Source organism: Phyllobates terribilis, unplaced genomic scaffold (genome assembly GCF_046119375.1).
Source record: "Phyllobates terribilis strain yellow unplaced genomic scaffold, ASM4611937v1 Scaffold_1__5_contigs__length_1240528914, whole genome shotgun sequence".
Lineage (NCBI taxonomy): Eukaryota > Metazoa > Chordata > Amphibia > Anura > Dendrobatidae > Phyllobates > Phyllobates terribilis.
The window spans coordinates 447,991,137-448,010,464 of NW_027362761.1; the positions used below are offsets into that span (position 1 = coordinate 447,991,137).

At 42.3% G+C, this 19,328-nt stretch overlaps 1 protein-coding gene across 1 annotated transcript in view; it reads left to right on the plus strand.

The window, feature by feature from the left end:
- LIX1 (limb and CNS expressed 1) overlaps nt 1–11,724 on the plus strand; it is a 169,593-nt gene extending 157,869 nt beyond the window's left edge. The window contains exon 6 of the mRNA XM_073678168.1: nt 6,863–11,724. Within this exon, the coding sequence (XP_073534269.1) occupies nt 6,863–7,147 (285 nt within the window). The 3' untranslated portion in view covers nt 7,148–11,724. The remainder of the gene's footprint in view (nt 1–6,862) is intronic.
- The last annotated feature ends 7,604 nt before the right edge of the window (nt 11,725–19,328 follow it).

The following is a 19,328-nucleotide window of genomic DNA, read 5'->3' on the forward strand; positions in this document are numbered from 1 at the left end:
ATATTTCAGTCAAGCTGACAGTCTCACTTTTTGCAGTGATATTACTGGATTGTTTTCTGTCCTTGGAGTTGACCATGACCCAAGGGAATGGCGACTTTTCATTGATTCATCAGTCTTAAGTTTGAAGGCTGTCTGTCTTGCTACACAATGGCAATGTCTACCCTTCGATACCTATCGAAGAACAGATTGAAAGTCTTCTTCAAGCTTACAAGTCAATGAAGTGCAGCATGTCACTTAAAATACATTTCCTTTATTCACACATTGACTTTTTCTCACCAAACCTCGGTGCTGTAAGTGATGAACATGGTGAAAGGTTTCATCAAGACATTTCCCAGATGGAGAAACGGTAACAGGGGAGGTGGAGTCCCTCGATGCTGGGTGACTATTGTTGGAATCTTGTCCGTGAATCATCGGACATTGATTATAAATGAAAATCAATGGCAAAACATTTCTAAACTTGATCGCTGTTGCTGACTTTTCGGAATATCACATGCCACTACTAATTTGACAGTATTCAGTGCATACATATAATTGCATTTTTCTCAAAAATCTTACGTGATAGAGCAATTCTGAAATTATTTCTGAACTCAACATGACAATTCCGATAAGATTCACCCATTTTCATGCAGAAAACAAAAAACTTGTTGAACAGTGTTATGAGTCGTACTATAAGCTAGTAGGTGTCGAGTAGTTGCTATGTCTCCCATATACTACACATACAGAAAGAAGGGATCCTTGCAATTTTGTGTATATGTTGCAAACCCTCAAAGGTAACAGTACATGGAGAATATTATGCAGCACAGCAACACTGAGCAATGTAGCTCTGAATCCAGATAAACACTAAAAAGCAGCAGTGTAATCTGTCTTTCTGCTTTTCTCATTGTTCTGCTATCTTTCTTCCCCCTCCATAGACTTCAATATGAATCTGGAATCTTTTACCTTTTAGATAGCTGGCATTCCCTCTTACTTTGACTAGATGTTTTTCAGGGAATATTGAATTCAGGGTGCAGGGTATAGGAAAGAAAAGTGACTGATAAGTGGAGAAAAGCAAATTTAAATAGGACCGTCCATCAAATTATTTATGTTGAAGTGGACACATTATGTAATAGTGGTTAAAGAGTGAAATAAAATTTTTCTTTGTTTTAATTTCGTCTTTCCGTTGCGGAGATGTTAGCAATGAAAGTATTTGGCCCCTAATGAGTTAATTTGTGTTAAGTCTAAGTGGATATTATCAGACACTTTTCACTGTGGGCGTGTACTTTTCTCTGTATTTTGCTGACCAATCATAAGCAGTCAGCAACACAGCAGAAAAAGAACACGCCCCCACCATAGCTTAGAGCAGGTTTTTCAGTGTGAACTGTAATGGCACAGCTCTTATGTCCTGGTCTAACCTGCTGCACGAGTCAGTGTGGGGGGAGGGGGCAGTGTAGCTGAGTTTAGCTGCGTCACGATACAAACTATTCTATCAGCTTTGCCCCTCTCACAGCATGGTCACCTCTACTATATTGATCCCCCCCCCACACTGCCTGTCAGTATTCACATTTATGACTGTTGTATCCAGGCAACATGTAATCACTCTATTGATAGATCATAGCAAGCTATCATTAGATCTCACATAGGACAAGTCCAGAACAGGCAGGTTACTCCTGTGTGAGATATAATGACGGCTTGCTCTTATCTCGCTGCACTGCTATTAAAAGTTAGCCTGAGCACAGAAAACAGAGTGATTACTGACACATCTCTAGGCAGGCAGTTTGGGTGATGGGGCAGTACTGTAAAGGTGACAGTGCTATGAGAAGAGGAGAGCTGAGCTGATAGAGGGTTTTGTAATGTGACACAGCTAAACTCAGCTGCACTGCCCCTCCAGCACCCTGACTCATGCAGTAGGTTAGACCAGGAGATCAGAGATATGTCATTACATCTAACACACTGAGAAACCTGCTCTAAACTATGATGGCGGTGTGTTCTTCTTTTCTTTGAGTGTTGCTGCCTGCTGATTGCTCAGTGTCATACAAGGGAAAAAAGTACACTCCCCCAGTGAAAACTATCTGATGACAACCACTTGGACGTAAAAGTTAACTCATTAGGTGCCAAATACTTTGCTAATATTTCGCAACTGAGATGTAAAATTGAAAAAAAATGTATTCAGCTCTCTGCAGCCACTTTTACATCCTATGTCCAGTTCAACCTCAAAAACTTGGTGACAAGTCCTCTTTAAGATAACGATATCTTAAAAAAATACTTTTATTTGCTTGTGCTATTAATTTATGCAAAGTTTGTTGAAATTACATTGACCATTTAAGGATGAGCTTGGTCAGAATAATTTTTTGATCATCTCCATGTGCCTTTATCATGATGTTAGTGCTATCTATTTGATGGGAAAAATGTGGGCGAATGTAAATTTTAGGCGATAATAATAGGCTTACTGCTGTAACCAAAGCCGGATTGATGCAAACGTACAATGATTAGATTATCAGCTAAGGATTATGTTCATATTTAATTGGATTTATTTGGACCTGAGAAGAAAGCGAGGGAAAATTGGAAAGTGATTAAACAACATATGGCAATGATTATATTTGTTAGAGATCTGCTTTGTAGTTTAAATATGATAAATTGAATTAGATTGTACATGGAAGTTATTGAGACAGTAGAATGACAAAAACTGTAAAAGTAGATTTTCCAAAGAATTACTTAAGCTTTTATATTAAATTTACAATTTCCTAGAAAATATAGACACGAATTTGGGATTAAAATTCTTAGAAATGCTGAAATGTAATGGCAATGATAATTTGATAATTACATTTGTTTAAATCTAACGTTAGGATATAACAAATGTCTGAAATTCCAGAAACATGTATTAGTGGTTTCCTAAGGAGGATGTCTGTAAGCGGGGTCACCCTCAGATCTCTAGTCCGAAGAGATCTTCAAAGCTATATAAGTTTGTAGCATCCAGAACTCTGATGGGTCTGTTACCAGGATGAGATATTGCAAAGTTAAAGAGGGTTTTGTGGGCCTTTCATATTAATGACCTATTCTAGACTATTAAAGGAGCACTCCCGTGTATGTTTTTATTTTAACATGTGCTAACTATTATGTATGTAAGTGTAATTAGTGTAGTAACATACTCACCAAACGATGTCTTCTCCTGGGGTAAGCCCCATTCCAGTCCGCTTTGGCTCCACACAACCACTTCTGTAACTTGCCAGATCACTGCATGGAACGACGGTTACAATCTCAAAGCTACGGAGCCTCGTTCAGAATTCCTATAGACTTACGTTGAGAACATTCAAAAAGTGACCTCTGCAACCACTGTGTGACTCAGGAGGTCACAAATGTGGTGACATATTGCTGGAGCAGACTGGAATTGGGCTGATACTGGGAGAAGACAGCGGCTCACTGCTATCACATGGGAAAATAAAAAAAAATTTTGGAGTGATCCTTTAATATCAGACCAACGGTATCTGCCTACCAGAATGCCTGCCAATCAGCCAATTAATGGGCCTGCAGCACAAGCAACGCTTTATCTTCGTTGCTTGCCAGACACAGCACTGTACAATTTGGTGGGTGTACAAGACATTAGAAAAGGGGAGATCATTGCTGAAGTAAAGGGGGAACCTGACTGATTACTGGGGAAGGTGAGCAAGTAATGCTCTGAATACTGGGGAAAGGTATCCAGTTGTGATCAAGCAAAAATAGGGAACAAACCTGCTGATGATCACTGGGAAAAAGAAGAGAGTCCTGATGTCACCTAGCAAGAAGAGAAGGAGCATCTCTTGTAATAAAATGGGAAATAGCATAAGGCCTGCTGGGTCCAAGGGCAAATGGGGGAGGGCCTTCAGTGATCACCGAGACCCTTGCTGTGGTTAGTAGAAAGTGGAGGGAGTTTCTGCAACGTCTTGGGGAACGAAAGGTCTTGCTGTGGATACTGGAGGAAATATAACAAAGACATTTATGGGATCACTGGAGTAGGGAGGACTTCTGTAACTACTGTGTTAAGGGCTACTGGGAGAAAGGCACTGCTGTGATCCCTGGGGAGAGCAGTGATTGACACAGTAATCTGCAGTTATGTAACTTCTGGGGCAAGGTGGGTGCTACTATGACTATTAGTTCAGAAATTTAGCATTGCAGTGCATTTACAAAAAAAGTACCTGGCCTATTGTCTCTCGATAGGTAAACCTACCACTGTGTATTATACTAAATTATTTCCATACTAACAAAATGCATCTCCATAAAAAAAATAACTACGTTTTTCAATCCTTGACTATAAACTGTACATCTACAGGGTTATTCAATTGCTACTTTACCTGGAAAAATTGCTGTAAGTTCTTAAAGAGTCGGTCGACTGTACTGAGATTTGGACTGTACATACTTGTCTCATGAGAAGTGAGAGTGCAATGAACCTCAGTGACAGCGATGAGAAACATCCTCACGTCAAGTGGTCCCAGTGACTTGTCGCCCCGCTGGTCGTCTCCACTACCAGATAGCCTTGCTTGCACGCCTTTCTGCACATTTCACTCCTGCTGAATTCCTTCTTCATTTCTTCACAATGTACAGATATAGTTTGCAGGAGTGTGTTTTCAATGTGAAAACTGAGTCCTTAAAGAGGTGCCAAAGTGAGTTTATAAAAAACGTTTGGAGGTTCGAATTCGCTGTCCAAACTGTGTATTTTGTTATTGGTGAATAAGCTGGAACGTACAGGAACATTACTGGATAGGCATGATGGAGGATGTCTGAAAATGTATGATGAAACAATTGAAGCTGCGAAACAGCTACTTCTGGCATCTCCACATAAATCGTTGCACAGGCTTTCCCAGGAGACAGGCATATTGTATATCACATGTCAACAAGCGACCAAGAAAGGTTGTGTTCACCCGTACAGAGTCACTGTACTGATTTAACACTGACGGGTTTTTTGGAATGTCGGGTGTACAATAACAAGCCATGAACATTACAGGCCTCCGAGAGAACATACAGAGAGAAATTCAGGCTATGACTCCAGACATCCTGCGGAATACATTCAATAACATGGATGAAACGGTTGACATTTTCAACACCTGCCTTAAAACATCAGTTTCTCATGAACCAAGGTATTTACAGTCCTTATTTCTGTACGATAGATCAGTTTTTTCGGGTAAAGTAGTGAGTGAATCACCCTGTAGTATATGGTAATGTTATTATCATTTATTGCATTTCTAAACCTAATACCTTTCCATCCTTCATTAATTCTGCCAAGTGTTTCAATGTTTTGTTGCAGTTCTATAAATTATTCAATAGCAGAAGAAAAATATTTTTTATATGAACGAAAATATAATGTTGAAACCATTATAAAGTCTGAGGCAACCATCAGCTTCTCTAACAGGCTACAATTATTCTTTCTGTATACTTGATGTATATTATTAGGTTATTTTGTGCCAATTTTTGTATTTAGTAATTAGTCTTAATGTGGATTATTCATTTATCTACTATTTTCTTATAATAACAATAATATCACATTTCAGAATCCTAAATCACTGTGTCGTGCATTGAATGGGGCGCATTGTCTTATTAGTGCTGGGCTACAGTCTTGACATCTGCTTTCTGTGTCACACTATTTTATACCATGTTTTATATGTGTTGGCTCCATAACTTTGCAACCAATTTCAGACCAAGAAGTAGCCAAACATGCATTCTTAATGAATTACCAAATCCTCGGCTTGCCATTTCACTCTCATCCTGGCTTCATAAAGTAAACCTTTTGCAACATATCCTGTGTTCCAGTTACCGACTCGCCATTGTTCTGAATCTGTTTGAAAATGTGAAATAAATGCCATGTGTTACGTGGAAGAATGCCGTACACAAACCATGTGTTGGGAAAGGTCCGGTCTCAATTTTCTCTAGTTAGATCTGTAACTAAAAATATATTCTCTCTTCACTGTGTTTATTATTCCAAAAAAGAAGGCTAAATTAAGAATTCAGATGTTGCAGAAGCCGATTCCAGCAGTTTTATCATGATTTCATCCACAGCATATATATTGCAAGGGATGTCTGTATGTCTGCGCAGAAACAACCCCCTTGAGCATCCAACCACTGTGACGATCAACTGATTGCTGTGGGTCTCACTCCCAACACCCATAGGAAACAATGGACATGTAGGATTACATGGTGGCCAATCCAGTGCAGGAGTCACTCTTAAAAATATTGATATGACTTGTATATTCTGAAATAGGTCATATGGATAGGGATTGTCCTCATGAGACAAATTCTTTAATATGCTTCAATTATTTCACATAATCATTAAAATAATTTTAGAAAATCTAGGATTATTTGTCTTTTATTTAACTGGTTTATGTGAATGATATATAATCATTATTTGAGCACTGTAGGCCTAGTATGTATCCACTATATTACTAAGTGTTACTATAAATATTACCTTTGATGCCTGCATAGTACTTTCCACACTGGTGTGGTATTATTTAGATCCTGGATGCCACTATTATTTAGACAGTATACTGGTTTTTATACTCTATTGATCTTGCTATATAATGGATTTTTATAGACTGTAGTATACTGTATAATCAAGAATGTGAAAATACTCATTACACATTTCTAGAGCTATGGTATTTGAGACCACACTGGAACCAAATATAAATTACAAATTCACGTCGCTTTTCATTCTTGTCTACATAATTAAAAAAAAAATACTAAAATATCACATGTAGACCAAGCAAACAAAGTTTGAGGCACAACTTTGCATGTTACACTAGTTTCACCCGTATTTATATTACAGTCAAACATCTGTGAATTGATTCTTTACTAACGATAGGCATAACATATTTATATCGGTGGTAAGCATAATAGAATTGTCATTTTGTTTTCTAAACAGGAGGTTATTGCTTACTATTCCCAGTACTCCTTAGATGAGCGAATGAGGAGCCACATGGCCTTAGACTGGATAATGAAGGAAGAAGAGAGTCCTGGAATCATATCTCAGGAGCTTCAGCTTGCTCTCAGGGAATTGGAAGAGTCAAGAAAAGCCGGGAGAGAGCTGCGATTCTATAAAGAAAAGAAGGAAATCTTGAGTTTAGCTCTGAGTCACATCTACAGCGACTGCATTACTTCCCCTACACATGTTGATCATCTGAACTTTACTTTAAATGGTTATCACTAGTAAATCTCTGGCGCTAAGTCTTCTGATAGCAGAAGCAGTGAATGGAAACAAGTTCTTGTTCATAAGACCACCCAGGTGCAACAACAAGGAAACTTTTATAGACATTGTTACGGAGTTGTGTATTTCATAGTGATTTACAACACATTCTTGCCTTGTACTGTAACAAAACGGCAAGTTTTTTGGTAGAAGCTTTCATTTTTGTATTTTGTATATCAGCTCTGTATCTGTACAATATTATAATCTTAATTCATTATGGCCAACTTGATGCCATTACAGCATCATTCATGGTCCCGGATGCCCAAAATGATCACATAACACATTTTCTCAAAACAGACATGTACAATATGCTTGGTTAGTTATTTGCATTTTTATGATTTCTGTTCATTTAAAGAACTTTCACCAGCAATTCTAAATCCTCAAGATCATGAAATATATAATATCCTTAAAAAATGTCATATCACATGCTGCATCGTCCATTGTCTCATTTGTTACTTTCATGTGGATGAAACATCATAAAACCTGCATCTGTTGGAGGAAGCAGCCACATGACAGGACTCATTGTCGCTACAGCTGGAGCAGAGAGGATCAGTATGTAATTGTGACAGTAATTAAATTAGAAACGTTTTTCTTCTTTAATTCTTCAAAGGTGGCATGTTGTTTTGTGTTCTCAATGTTACACAATCTTTTGTGTTGCTCAACACAGACAAGGATCTTAAAGTGTACTTGTAATTTCAGGAGAACTTTAAAGGGGATGTCCAGTCTAAAATGAAAAATCTGTAGTTACTTGGTGTGACTGCAGACTTGTGAATCTTCCCAGCACACACACTGTATGCCGCAAGGATTCGCCATTGTCTGCCTCATGAATGGCGATCAAGTAGGCGATATGCATACTCCTGGGCAGAACCCGTCTACTGGGCGTGGCCTCGCTCAATGTACTTGTATTAAGTGAAGCCACGCCCTCAAGATGACCACGCCCACTCCTAGACTGGGTACGCACTTGCTTCATTCATTTGTATTGAGGCCAAGCCCACTAGACAGGTTATGCCCGCCAGACAATGGCGAATCCTCGCCAAGCACAGAGTGACTGCAGACTTTTCATTTTAGACTGGACAACCCCTTTAAGAAGAAAGTCTGAGTCTGCCTCTAGTCCTTCCTTCCTCCGTCCTCCCCTATCCATAGTATTTTATGAGCAGCAACTGTCATCTATCTCGATAATGGGAAAACCTGTACACTCCATGTCAGATTTTACCTGTAAATTAGGAGTAAAAAATCAATCCAGGAGGAAAAAGATGCAGATTTCGATTATAAGATATATTACACAGTTTTTTATCTTTACTTCTATTGATTTCTGGAAAAAAAAGTTCTTCTATGATAAATAATAACAAAGCTCCTATTGACTTCATTTGAGTTCCTGTGGTCCACCTAAAGTTCTGAGATGATTCCAATTCCCCAAATGGTCAGTCCATCTCTCATGAGGAATATCCCTATCCAGCTCTTTAAAGAAGCCCAACGATGAAGATTTCTTTTTTCCTAAATCTGTGTATATAGGTATGTAGTGTAGTGTCAGTGTGTTACTATTCTCAACTACCGCCGCCTTCTCCAGGATCCAGCGCCGTTCGGCTTTTCTCAGACTTGGCTCTTCAGACGCTTCGGCTCAGCCTATGCTCTATGCGTGAACCGGAAGTCTCTTTTACAATGAAAGCCTATAGTCTCATCCTGACGCTCCATAGACTTACATAGTAAAAGCCACTTCCGAGTCACGCAGAGAACAGTGTGACCCAGAGAGTCTGAAGAGCAGTGATGTCACTGAGAAGAGGAGAGGAACATCGCTGGATACCGGAGAGGGTGACAGCACTAGCTGAGTATATTGACACTACACTACATATACACAGATGTAGTAAATGAAAATCTTCATGGCAGGGCTTCTGGCTTTTTTAAGTTGATCATAGCATGTTATTTAGGACCAGCAAGGCCAACTGTAGGCCATTCTTTGTGTACTGCCTTCTAGGATTCATAGAATAGCTGATAAAATCAGTAAATAGAATCCTGTAAAAAAGTTTGTAATGTCTCAGTAATACGTATCATTTTGTAATAGGAGGATTGATGTGACTGTTGTAAATCTAATAGCCACATTGGAGGAGATGAGGCGGAGTGCACTTGCTTTCCTTATGCCCGATCTCCTATCCACATTACTGTGACAGACGTGTATGATTTCTTCAGTGAATCCCCGTTAAGATCATCTAATCTTTAGTTTATCTGCTTTTAGTGTCTTGCACTTTTTTGCTAAATCTTTTGAAGTGAATACACCGTTTTTTGCACTTAGTATTTTGCACTTTTTTCTTACTTTATAACTTGCTAAACTTTTGTAGTTTTTATATGTGAACTGTTCTGAAAATAATTTATTACAGGGATTCATATTGTGCTAACTTTTACAAACTTTCACTGATACAATTAGAATACACACATTCGATAATATTATTTGGACCCCTAAATTTTATCTTAGATTTGCGACCACTTACAATCATGGCCGAAAGTGTTGGTGTGACCAATTTGCCTTTTTTTCCTCAGTTTTTTGTGTTGTTCCAATACACACAAAGGAAATAAACATGTATATAACAAAACGTGTAATTGCAATAATTTTCTGTGAGAAATACTTCATTTTCTGGAACAATTTTAAGGGTGCCAATACTTTTGGCCATGACTGTATTGTCATTTGAGGTCAGATCATTTTTCTACAAAACTGACATCTGCAGGCTAGAAAAAGCACTACACTAAATTTAACATGAATGCAAAACAAGGCATACATTGATATTTTTTACTTAAAAAAATATGATTCAGAATTAAAATCCAATCAAAAAGCATTTCAAATCTAAAATTGTAGATCTGAAAGTCTGTAAATAGTTCATTTTAATAAAGAATTTAGATAAAAATATAAAGCATGATAATATGACTTGGTTTTGCTTCTACTATCTGCAGTTGCAGTTCCAGCTATGATGGATATACTACTGTGTTATAGTTATATTATGTAACAGATAAAGGGAACATATCGCTAGATGTGCAAACCGTGACGTTATACAGGATGACAATAGGGAAATTTCAGAGAGAGATATACCTAACAGCTTGAACGAAGTATTAAGATTATAATCTCATTAGAAACGAGAAAAACAATGACTTTGCATAAACCTACAAATAAAGGGAAGAGCTGGAAATTCTGGAAGATAGGAGGCGATTAAACAGGGCTCCCATCTGGCAGCCAAATACTAACGTGGACAATGAATTAGGGGCCTCGAATCGACTCATTGTTAACATGTAATGTTGTAATTGTGCATTTTTGGCCACCAATACAAGACAGCAGTGGCGGCCGATTCCCTGGGCTACAAGATGTAAACTATAAAACTCAATAAATCAAATATCAGGTGAACAGTGTAAGATATAAAAAAAACATGTTTTTTATATCTTACATGTTTGCTACCAGGTAATAGTCATGGGGTGGGACCATCTCACAAGTAGTCATGCATTTCTATCTTGCAGGGCAGCTCCTATGGCACCTGGCGCATGTGTAGTATGCAGATAAAGAGAAGGGACCATAACCTGATAGTGTCCAAATTAGTTTATTAAAAGGCACCATGCATTCTGTAAAAATAATGGGGGCACACTTTAGAAAAAAATAGCTCTGAAACTATATGTCCCATTACTGTGCATTAATACTGTGTACTTATATTCTAAAAAACATTTCATTTAACATATAGGCAGCATGGGAAGTGCTGGGATTGTATCAACCTTCTACGCTAAGCAGGTGCCACCATCATCCCTTCAATACTCCCAGGAAACAGAAAGCTGAAGTATCACCTGGAGGAGAGCGTAGGCGAAGTAGAGGATGGTCCTACTTCTGCAGCTGACACACACTGGGTGGTAGAAGCTGAGCAGAGGTGACAAACGGCTCTGCCCCAGAAACTGCGGGAGCAGCATCCGGATTAACTAGTGCTTTGCTCTGCGTGCTTTCGAGAGCTTTGCTCACCTCTTGTTAATATGTTCTCAGACCGCTCTAACACAGCAGTGGTGGCCCATCCTGTAGGCTACGAGCCGAAAACCATAAAGCTCAATAACTCAAATTTCAGATGAACAGTGCATAGAAAAAGCAAATTAATTACAAATGTGCTTCCTTTTCCCGGGTCTAGCTACTTAAAAACATGGGAATAACACTAATGGATGGATGCATTACAATAGTTGACGGCTAGTGTATGTTATTGTTCTAATGAAATCCAATCAAGGTCTTGTGTTCATTCTCCATGTTTAGCCAGGATTGGAAAGGATGGATTGAGGGTTTTTTTTAGGATATGTACACTAGTATCTGATTTTGATAAACTTTTCCTACCTGAACCCTTGAAAACATCACAGACATGACACACAAATATCTACAGTAGTAGTGGTACTGCCTAGGAATACTGTTGGAATTGATTGAACACTTATGTTATTCTTTGGATTTGTGTATTTTTATAACACAAGATGTAATTTTTGTTGCTTTTTCTAAATGACAATTTAGTTGATCAAATAAAGATGTACAGTCAGTTTTAAAAGATTCAATTTTTTGCTACATTTCCTATTGAATATTAAAAGGGTCGTATGCCTCTATCACTGTCTATACGTCTAGCTCATAAAAGACAGCCTCCCCTTTGGACTTTCCTAGTATTAGTCAGAGCAGAGAGTTGCCACCATCAGCAATTCCTACTTTACAGAATCCCGTGTTACTATGTGATATTTATTTACTGCAAAACTACATATCAGCAGATTGTCGGGGAGCGGTGCTGCATTTGGACAGGGCGTTGTTCTTGAAAACCCCTGAGAGTAAAATAATTTGATTCCCACGATGGTAAAGCCAAATCATAACACAAAAGAAACTGCGAAAATAGGATGAATGTAACAACAATGCTATAAGCTAGATTTCACATTCGCTAACTATTAGAGATGTACCCCATATACCACCCCATACCATCAAGATACAAGATGTGCAGCATCTGAAACAACGGATACTGGAAGCCTGTGATAGCATTTCTTCTGTGGTGTTGCTATCAGTGTGTCAAGAGTGGGAGAAGAGGGTTGCATTGACAATCCAACACAATGGGCAGCACTTTGAACACATTTTATAAGTGGTCATAAACTTGTAAAAAACTCATGAAAGAATAAACTTACGTTAAAATCAAGCACACCATTGTTTTTCTTATGAAATTCTCAATAAGTTTGATGTGTCACATGACCCTCTTCCTATTGAAAAAAATAGAATAGGATCCAAAATGGCCGACTTCAAAATGGCCGCCATGGTCACCACCCATCTGGAAAAGTTTTCCCCCTCCCATATACTAATGTGCCACAAACAGGAAGTTGATATCACCAACAATTCCCATTTAATTTAGGTGTATCCAAATAAATGGCCCACCCTGTATAATCAATATGGGCTTAAAGTGCAGACTCTCAGCTTTAATTTGAGGATATACACATCCTAATCAGAGTAAGGGTTTAGGAATTGCAGCTTTTTAACCCCTTCAAGACATTTGACGTAAGTTTATGTCATGGTCAGGAATGACGTAAACTTACATCATGGCAATCATGGGGGCAAAGGAACAATGCCCACGCGATTGCCACCGGAAGCTCTGCTTAAGTGAAAGCTGAGCCTCGGCTGTCAGTGCCAGGAGCCCCGGGCCATTTAACCCCCTAAATGCCACGATCGATAGCGCCCCCATGACATAATTGAGAGGGCCCAATTGTTGCCAGGGCAACCCAAGGTTGTCATGATGACATCTGGGTCACCCAGCTATGGCAATCTTGTTAGACCATGCTCACAGCATGGTCTAAGAGGCTTCTGTCAGTGCATTGCAATGCATTACACCAGCGATCAGACTAATAAAAGTTAAAGTCCCATAGACAGACTAAGTAAAAAAAAGTTGGAAAGAATTGTAAAAATATATTTTTTTTAATTATAAAATAAATAAAAAATCAAATAAAAAAATTGAAAAAAATGTTAAACCAATAAATAGGTATATTTATGTAAAAAAAAAAAAAAAATACACATATTTGGTATCGTCGTGTCTGGAACGACCCAATCTATAAAACTGTCACACTATTTAACCACTTCAGTGAACTTTGTTAAAAATAATAATAAAAGACCTGGCAAAAAAACTATGCTTTTTCATCATATCGCCAAAAAAAAGTGGAATAAAATGTGATCAAAAAGTCGAATGTAAATAAAAATGGTATTGCTAAAAACATCATCTTGTCCCGCAAAAAACAGTCTGCCATACAGCTCAGTCAGTGGAGAAATAAAAAAGTTACACCTCTCAGAATAAAGCGATGCAAAAATAATTTTTTTTTTTCTATAAAATAGTTTTTATTGCGTAAAAGCGGCAAAACATAAAAAAAGATATAATTGTGGTATGTCTGTAATCGTGCTGACAAGAAGAATAATGCTCTCTTACCACTTTAACCATTCGGTGAACAGAATAAGAAACACCCCACCAAAAAAAAATCCTGAATTGCTAGTTTTTGTTCATTCAGCCTCCCAAAAATCTGAATAGAAAGCGATAAAAAAATGTTATGTGCCCAAAATTGGTAGCAATAAAAACATCAACTCGTCCTGCAAAAAACAAACATTCACATGGCTCTTACATACTCACATGACTCTGTTGACAGAAATCTAGAAAAATTATAGCTCTCAGAATATGGCGATGCGAAAACTATTTTGCAAAAGAAAGTGGTTTTCAGTATGTGATAGCAGCTAGAGATGAGCAAACTCAAACTGAAAAGTTTGGAGTTCATACCAGACACCTTTTTCTGGAAGTCTTTTCTTCTATTCGGGTTCGGATACAGAATAAAGTTTGTCGAAAGGCTGCAGCACAGCCAATCAACAAGCTTTCAGGCTGTGGGCACTTCCGGAGCCATCACAGCCATGACAAGTATCGTCATGGCTGTGATTGGCCAGCACACCACGTGACCCGGCCTGTATAACCGCCGGATAACGGGTGGCACTGCCATTCTGCTTTGATTAGTGTAGGGACAGGGTGCAGCTCGAGTGAGGGATAGTGTTCTGTGTGTGTACTATGCAAAAAAGGCCTGTGGGGGTACTTTGCAAAACAGCCTCTGTGTGTATACTCTGCACCCGTCTCTGTGGGAGTACTCTGCAAAAAAGCCTTTGTGTGAACTGTAAGGATGGCACAATGTCCTTGTAGCGGGGATCCAGCAGGGTGGCCATCCAGTAATTAGCACTAGTAACAATCCAGGTAACTCGGCAGACATTGCGCAGGCACTGCAGCCATAGCTCCCTACTGTCCCGGTTTCCACAGGACTGTCCCTCTTTGAGGGCTCAGTCACGTGTCCCGTCATGGCTCAGTTGTGGAGGGTGGTGGGGTAGGTTGCGGCGGCGGAGCAGCGGGCACAGGTAGTAGTCGGCAGTTGCAGCTACCACGTGTGCCCGCTATTAAAGTGAATATTCACTCCACGCCCATGGGAGTGGAGAGGAGTGAATATGCATTCTCCTTAATAGCGCACACTGTCAATCGCAGCCGCCGGCTTCCTGCTGTGGCTCCGCGATCCTGTGTGCCCGCTATTAGAGAAAATGAATATTCACTCTTCTCCACTCCCATGGGCGTGGAGAAGAGTGAATAAACATTCTCTTTAGTAGTGGGCACAGAGGATCGCGGAGCCACAGCAGGAGCACAGCCACTGCTGTGTGCGCTATTGAGGAGAACTATTCACTCCTCTCTATGCCCATAGTCCCAGCGTGGAGAGGAGTGAATATCCCCGCAGCTCCCCTCGGCATCTGAGGGCGCATATTAGTGACGTCATGCGCTGCTCAGATGCTGACATGAGCTGCTGGCAGATAGGACATAGAAACCCACCGAGCCATCTGTGGATGACTGGCCTGATAATGGTGTGAATGGTCCCCGTTCCTCCTACTCTTCCTCCTGTGCAACCGCCTCCTACATCATCGCCTGAAGCATTTTTCAAGGAGGCATATAAGTGGGATAGTAACGCACAGTCTCTCCAGCATATGCAAGGTGGAGTTCCACTTTGCTGGTTCGTCACATGTGAGGCGGTGAGCGGGAAGGCAGAAGTGACGCTGCAGCACAGACAGGCAGGCAGCAGCAGGGTGAGAATGCCAAAAGCGCACACAGACAGCCCACACTTTCTGCAGCAGCTCTTATATCTTGAGGTAATTTTTTAGGAAGCTCTGCACCACCAAATTCAGCACATGCACCAGGCAAGGGATGTGCGTCAAACCAGCTAGGCCCAGAGCTGCTATGAGATTTCGCCCGTTATCGCACACAACCAGGCTGGGCTTGAGGTTCAGTGGCACCAATCACTCATCGGTCTGTTTGATCCCCATCCACAGCTCCTGCGCGGTGTGGGATTTTCCCCCCAAACAGATGAATTTCAGAACAGCCTACTGTCGTTTCCCTCTGGCTGTGATGAAGTTGGTCGTGCATGTGTTACGCTGACCAGATGAGGAGGTAGTGGAGCAAGTTGAGTTGGAGGAGGAGGCAACATGGACAGAGAAACATCCAAAAATCCTCGGTGGTGGTAGGACATGCGCTAAAACGCTTTCTGCCTTAGGCCAAGCCACCACTACATTTACTTAGTGGGCAGTTAGGGAGATATAACATCTCTGAGCATGCTTACTGACACTCATGGCATTGCGCAGTGCACACCTCATTTTGTCCACAACATATTCATGTAGGGCAGGGATGGCCCACCTGGAAAAGTTGTGGTGCTGAGAACCACGTACTGTGGTTCTCGTGATCCCAACGTATTGTTACCCATTTATAAATCACATATGAGTGAGAGCAAGAGGCCGAGACCACAGCAGAAGAGGGAGCAAGAGGAAGCTCAGATCTTTCCTGCTTTTTCAGGTGTGTATTCTACTGCAGCTCGTGCTTTGCAGATGCCGCGTCATACAGGTGATGCTCAGGTTAAGAAGTTTTATGTCTCGCTTCAGTCTCTGACAGAACAGCGTGCAAACCACTCGTGTCTTGTCAGGGAGCTCCTTTGAGCTGGCTTTGGTGTGTTCAGTTCATCAGCGCGGTGGGCAGTAGCAGCCGACGTTTGACTAGGAGATGCCTGCGGTGCTTTTGCACCCTGCTACCTCTTTTGCCATGCAGCTGAGGCAGCATGACCAACACCTCTTCCTCATAACTGCCCATGTCACTCAGATGGTCTTGACTCCATGTGGGGTCTAGGATCTCATGATCTCTCATCCCATCATCTCACCTCTCCAGTCTGCCCTTAACTCTGCTGCCTGACTAATCCACCTTTCTCCTCACTACTCCTCCGCTTCTCCCCTCTGCAAATCCCTTCAATGGCTCCCAATTTTACAACATATCCACTTCAAGCTAGTAACACTGATGTACAAAGCTGTCCATAATATGTCTCCCCCATATATCTCTGAATTAATCTCCTGATATCTCCCACCACGTAGTCTCTGGTCCTCGGAAGACCTCCTTCCTCCACAATCGTACGTTCCTCATCCAATTGCCTTCAAGACTTCTCCCAAGTATCCCCCATCCTCTGGAATTCTGTGCCCCAATGCGTCCAATTATCCACTACATTCAGAACTTTCAAGTGGAAATTAAAAACACATCTCTTCAGAACAGCCCACAGCCTGCAATGACCCCGCTGCCACCTCACCACTACCAGAGCTGCAGCCTCACCAACACCGGAGCTGCTGCAACCCCTGAACCTACTGTCTCCTTCATAGGTGGATAATAATGAGGGCAATCTGGGCTACCTCCCAGGGCTCCGGGGAGCCCATGGCCAGATTGCCCTCATTATAATATGTGGGCGCCAATGCGGCACATACCAGCAGGCAGAGGTGGGGGGGCCCCGGACCGCTCCCCCAGCAGCTGCGTACGGCCGCTGCTTCTTCTTTGGCTGGGCCAGCACTGCACCTGTTAACTTCCCTGTGTGCTGGCCCGGCCGCGTCACAGCTAGGAGACACGACCCTGTGCACGGCCGTGTCTGCTAGCATGACGTCACGCAGTGCGCCCTGCACTGCTGCACCGGAGAGGAGCTGGACGACTGGAGCCGAGCCGGGGTATGGTGAGCGTGTGATTGAGTGTGTGATTGAGTGTGTATGTGTGTGCAGGACGATATCATTGTGTGATGTCTGTTTATATGTATTTTTGTGTTTCAAATGTGTTTATGCGTGTATGTATATGTCTGTATAGGTTTGTGTGTGTGCGTGACTGCGTGCGGCCTCCCGCTCTCTCTGGGGGGGCGCCGTGTGGCCTTCTGCTGTATCTGGGGGGCGTCGTGCGGCCTCCCACTGTGTATAGATGGCTACGTGCAGCCTCCCGCTGTATCTGGGGGGCGCCGTTTGGCCTCCCGCTGTGTATAGATGGCACCATGCGGCCTCCAACTGTGGCTAGATGGCTACGTGCGGCCTCCTGCTGTGTATAGATGGCTACGTGCCGCCTCCCGCTGTGTATAGATGGCGCTGTGCAGCCTCCCGCTGTGTATAGATGGCTTCGTGCGGCCTCCTGCTATGTATAGATGGCACCATGCGGCCTCCCGCTGTGTATAGATGGCACCATGCTGCCTCCCACTGTGTATAGATGGCGCCGTCTGCCTCCCGCTGTGCTTAGATGGCGCCGTGCTGACTCCTGCTGTGTTTAGATGGCGCTGTGCTGCCTCCCGCTGTGTATAGATGGGTTTGTGCGGCCTCCCGCTGTGTATAAATGGCGCGTGTGGCCTCCCGCTATGTATAGATGGCACCGTGCGGCCTCCCACTGTGTATAGATGGCTACGTGCGGCCTCCTGCTGTGTATAGATGGCTACGTGCGGCCTCCCGCTGTGTATAGATGGCTACGTGTGGCCTCCCGCTGTGTATAGATGGCGCCGTGCGACCTCCCGCTGTGTATAGATGACACCGTGCGGCCTCCCGCTGTGTATAGATGGCACCGTGCGGCCTCCCACTGTGTATAGATGCCTACGTGCGGCCTCCCGCTGTGTATAGATGGCTGCGTGTGGCCTCCCGCTGTGTTTAGATGGTGAAGTGCGGCCTCCTGCTGTGTATAGATGGCTATGTGCCGCCTCCCGCTGTGTATAGATGGCGCTATGCAGCCTCCTGCTGTGTATAGATGGCTGCGTGCGGCTTCTTGCTGTGTATAGATGGCTACGTGTGGCCTCTTGCTGTGTATAGATGGCTACGTGCGGCCTCCTGCTGTGTATAGATGGCTACGTGCGGCCTCCCGCTGTGTATAGATGGCGCCGTGCTGCCTCCCGCTGTGTATAGATGGCGCCATGCTGCCTCCCGCTGTGTATAGATGGCGCCGTGCGGCCTCCCGCTGTGTATATATGGCTACGTGCGGCCTACCACTGTGTATACATGGTGCCGTGCGGCCTCCCGCTGTGTATACATGGCTGCGTGCGGCCTCCTGCTGTGTATAGATGGCTACGTGCGGCCTCCTGCTGTGTATAGATGGCTACGTGCGGCCTCCTGCTGTGTATAGGAGGATTGTGGCAGCTCATATTGTGTGTAGGGTCTCATACTGTATATAGGGGATGTCAGCATACTTAATTGTGCTCAATATTAAGTCATACAATTAATGTAAAAAAATTATTATAATTAATATATTAATATTGTGCCAAATTAGTTTCACGTGAACTATCACATGATCTATCAAAGGGGATCATGTGACATGTCACGTGATACATCAGGTGTGTGGGGGGGCGGGGCCCGCGCCTTTTAAACTGCCTGGGGCCCTAGCTACTCTTAATCCACCCCTGGTTTCCTTCCTCATTTTCCTGTAGAATGTGAGCCCACAAGGGCAGGGTCCTCTCCCCTCTGTACCTGTCTGTCACTATTAGTTTGTTCATTGTAATTTCTATTTGTTTTTTGTATGTAACCCTTCTTCTTTTACAGCACCATGGAATCAATGGTGCTATATAAATAAATAATAATAATCCCTGCATGATCTTCCACCCAGTCCTCACCCCTGCTCTCCTTGGCAGTCTGCACACAGCAAATAGCTAAAGCAGTTGGCACCTGTGTTTCGTCATCATCATCATCAGAGATGTGCTGCTGTGGACCGCTGACTGTTTGCATTACCACTGCCATGTACTCATCCTCAAACAGAACATGTGGTTTGGCATAAGTGCATTCAATCTCTTCCATTTGTGGGGCAGGGCCAGG